At 38.2% G+C, this 4,152-nt stretch overlaps 1 protein-coding gene across 1 annotated transcript; it reads right to left on the bottom strand.

Annotated features, from left to right (window-relative positions):
- Positions 1–298: 298 nt before the first annotated feature.
- Positions 299–3,678, bottom strand: LOC149256749 (uncharacterized). The gene is made up of 2 exons (XM_089457502.1): positions 900–3,678; positions 299–792 (listed from the first exon to the last, which is right to left on the bottom strand). Exons 1-2 carry the CDS (start codon positions 3,634–3,636, stop codon positions 326–328), a joined length of 3,204 nt encoding a protein of 1,067 aa, XP_089313628.1. The 5' UTR covers positions 3,637–3,678; the 3' UTR covers positions 299–325.
- Between the last annotated feature and the right edge of the window lie 474 nt (positions 3,679–4,152).

Genomic DNA, 4,152 nt, shown 5'->3' with positions numbered 1-4,152 from the left:
CGTAGTATCATTTTTTATGTTGGTTATGACAAGTTTTAAAAGTGACTTACTCGTAAAGAGTGGTATAAAAACTAAAAAACATAACAAATACAAAATTCTTCTTGTATTTAGTACTAGAAGAGTGTCACACATTCATATAGATGTAAAGGATATTGAATATAATTGTTTTTTAAAGATAGAATAATAAACTATAATCATAAACACATTTCCAAAACACCACTCATGAGTAGATATAACTGCATTGTTCACATTTACATGCAATCAATTATAAAACATTTATATGCAATCAACAACAAAGATTTATGTACAAAGAAGCATATAACCACTACTTTGTTACAATAGACAAAGATGTGGAAGAACTTTGACCTTCACAAATGTTGTTGATAGTAGCACTTGTACTACCCAACAAATGTGTTAGATTTGATTGGAATTTGGGAATGGAAGTAGTGCTCAAAAAAGTGTCTTTGATGTTTTGCAATGTGCCTAGAATGCCCATCATTGTAGGTCGTCCATGAGGAGATTCATTTGTGCAAAGCAAACCCACATTTATCAGTGCACTGAGACAATTGAGATCTTTATCTTCTTCAATGCATATACTAGTCCTCGTTAATAGACCCATGTCCACCACTTCTTGTACTTGGTTTGGAAAACTACTACCCACCCATTTGTGCAATGTCATTCCTTCTACAAACATGTCATGGGTGGGCTTCTTTCTAGTGAGCATTTCCAATAGCACTATTCCATAGGTATAAACATCGCCTTTGGTTGTAACTTGTCCTCCCACTCCATATTCTGCATTCATAGATCCTCAACTTAAATTTTTAAATTTAATTGAAAATGTTTAGTAAACATAAGAAAATCATAAGATTGCTTCATATGGGATAGAGTTTAAATAATACCTGGAGGAATGTACCCGGTAGATCCTTTGAGTGCATTTGTGGAAGTGAGAGCTCCATCTTCATTATTTGCAAAACATATAGTAGCAATGCCAAAGTCTATTAAATATGCAGTCATATCTTCACCCAACAACACATTGTTGGGTTTCAAATCACAATGAATCACTTGCACAAAGCAATGATGATGGAGATATGTCATGCCTTGGGCGATATCTATTGCTATATTCAACCTTTGAATCAAATTCAAACAACTTTGTTCTCCATCATCGGGATATAACCACTTTTCTAGGCTTCCTTTTGGCATTAATGGAAATATCAAAGCTTTGATTTGGAGATCTGAATAGCAAGTTATGACCCGAATCAAATTCCGGTGTCTAACTCTACCCAAAACTTTGCATTCTCTATCAAAACTCTTTTGAGCCCCTTCATTTTGTAGATTGAGAAGCTTGACAGCAACCATTGTGCCGTCATTCAAAATCCCTTTGTACACTTTTCCAAAACTACCAATTCCTAACAAGTTTGCATTGCTAAATTCATTTGTTGCAATGACGAGCTCTGCATAGGAGATTCTTCGATGCCCCACATTTAATGATGGACCAGTCTCTCTCTGAATATTTCTCCTACAATTATTTCTCCACAATATTGCAAGAAACAAACACAATACAACAATTGCTACAACAACAACCGGTATGATAACTCTTTTGAGATTCAAAACACTTTTATGTTTATGAGCATAGCACGGTGGTAGATTTACCCAAGGTCCACATAGACCAATATTTCCCATAAATGCTGTGGCACCAATCCTTTTGAAAACTCCTTCTTTAGGGACTTCCCCTGACAACTTGTTAAAAGAAAAATTCAAGTGATGGAGCATTGTGAGATTTGCTAGTGATATAGGTATTCCACCTGACAAATTGTTGGAGAGATCTAGGTCTTGAAGACTTAGAAGTTCATTGATTGACACTGGAATTGGACCTTCAAGTGCATTGTAAGAAAGATTCAAATATGCTACTTCTTTGCAGCTTCTGACGATACTTGGAATGTAGCCAGTTATTTGATTTGCCGAAATATCTATGGCTTGAAGCTTATCGAACTTTCCTAGTTCTAAAGGTACATGGCCACTTAATAAATTGTTTGACAATTTGAAATAGAAGGCTAAATTTGCAAGGCCTGCAAGCTCTTCAGGTATGTGCCCACTAAGCTTGTTGTATGATAGATCTAGCAGTAGTAAGTTCACACATTTCCCTACATTTGCAGGTATGTTTCCTGATAATTGGTTATGATTAAGATCTAAATATCTTAGTTGTTGGAGGTTGGCCATAGAATCAGGGATTTTTCCAGACAAATTATTTCCAAACAGAGATAAGAGACCTAAGCTCTTTAGCTGCCCAATTTCCATTGGAATGTTTCCTTGTAAATTATTGGAATCCATATATAACCTCTCCAACTTCTGAAGCATAATAACTGAAGATGGGATTGACCCTGTAAAATAATTACCTCCTAAATTAAGGAAATTTAAGCTACTTAAATTTCCAATAGCATGAGGTATTTCTCCAGCTAATTCGTTGAAATTCAAGTCTAAATGGTAGAGTTTTGTAGAGAGATGGCCTATAGAAAACGGCAATTTCCCAGTGAAGCTATTCTCAGATAAGCATACCAGTTGTAGATCGGAACAGTTACTAAGAGCGGTAAGAATGGGGCATCTCGTGGTGTTGCCGCTAATAAGGTAATTGTCGTTCAAGAAAATCCGCTGGAGATGTGTCAATTTACCCAACTCCATAGGCACTATTCCGCTGAGCTGGTTGCCTGTTAAGCTAACCGTTTGTAACTTGGTACAATTGAAGAGGGATGAAGGAACGCTGCCACTTAGCTGATTAGCAGACAGATATAGATCCTTTAACTGGGCGGTCTTCTTTGTACACAACTCCGACGGAATGTGGCCAACTAATTGGTTAAAAGATATAACCAATGCTTCAAGATGGGTGCAGTTGGACAACGAAGACGGAATGCGTCCTGTCAGATGGTTATTTTGCAGGCTAAGAACGTTGAGCTGGCTTAGCATACCCAACTCGGAAGGGACACTGCCGTGAAGTTTGTTGAATTCCAAATATAAGTACTGCAAAGAGGATATGTTTCCCAAGCAGTCCGGGATTGTTCCCGTCAAATTGTTATCTCCCAAGTTCATGGTTATTAGGTTGGGGAGAACACATAGTTGTGGGGGAATGTTTCCTGTGAGATTGTTATAGGAGAGAGTCAAGTTCCGCAAATTGCGGCACATACCCAGGGTGGGTGGAATGGAACCTTGGAGATGATTGAGAGACAGGCGAAGCATCTTTAAGCGAAAGAGGTTTCCCAATTGATAGGGAATGTGACCGTGGAAACTGTTATTGCGAAGGCTGAGTACTGTAAGAAAGGAGAGATTGGTGAGAAGGGGAGAGATTGTACCTTGTAATCCCATGCTTGAAACATTGAGGGAAACGACTCTCTGCCTGCGCCTGCTGCATATGATGCCCGTCCAGTGGCAGAATGAAACATTTGGCATCCAAGACGTGGCTAAGGACTGGGAGGGATCATATGTGATTGCAGACTTGAATGCAAGCAGAGCGTGTTGATCGGAAGCATTGGTGAGACGAGGAGGATGGTGAGGGAAATGGGCGATGGGTGTGGAAAACACAAAAGGAGGATTGAGAAAGAGAATGAAAGAAAGGGCGGTGAGGAGAAGCATTCTGGTAATCTGCATCTCTTGCGTGACAGAAAGAATGGTTTCTGATGAGAAAATGGAGTTTGGTAATGTAGTAGCTATATAGCTGCTGCTGCACTCTTTTCGAGATGTTCCGGTCGGTTAATTTTCCGAAAAGAAGAGCGCACTTAATAAATTAAGGCCAAAAATTGAAGTTTGACCTTTCCACAGAAGTAAGAAAAGTATCATTAGTTGCATACCCCTGGCGTAACGCAAAAGGCAAATTAAAGCTTTCTTCTATTTGAAGTTTGAATAAATTGAACGATGATGTTTTACTTTTACCATAAAACAACGGAAGGAATACGGCATTTGCACTGCCGAGTCCCCAGCGAGTAGAATGAGTGTCCAAAAAATCCGCACTCCATAAAATCATTTAAAAGTCAATATTACTTAAAACGTTAAGGTAAATATTGCTTCAATGTACGGCGGCAAAATAAATTGGAAAAAATCTAACACACCCTAAAATAAATAAAAAAGTCAATAAAATTAATCATAAATCTCTCCTTGCCTCTCAGT

This window comes from Pinus tabuliformis, chromosome 7 (genome assembly GCF_031772625.1).
Source record: "Pinus tabuliformis cultivar Carrire ecotype Pingquan chromosome 7, CPIR1, whole genome shotgun sequence".
Lineage (NCBI taxonomy): Eukaryota > Viridiplantae > Streptophyta > Pinopsida > Pinales > Pinaceae > Pinus > Pinus tabuliformis.
This window is presented reverse-complemented; position numbering and strand designations above follow the sequence as displayed.

What these genes read in the sequence shown, in the direction of transcription:
- LOC149256749 (XM_089457502.1), bottom strand. Translation starts at nt 3,636, where the DNA reads ATGCAGATTACCAGAATGCTTCTCCTCACCGCCCTTTCTTTCATTCTC. An exon ending in TACCGGGTACATTCCTCCAG is followed by an intron (nt 793 to 899) that starts GTATTATTTAAA and finishes CTATGAATGCAG; the next exon opens with AATATGGAGTGGGAGGACAA.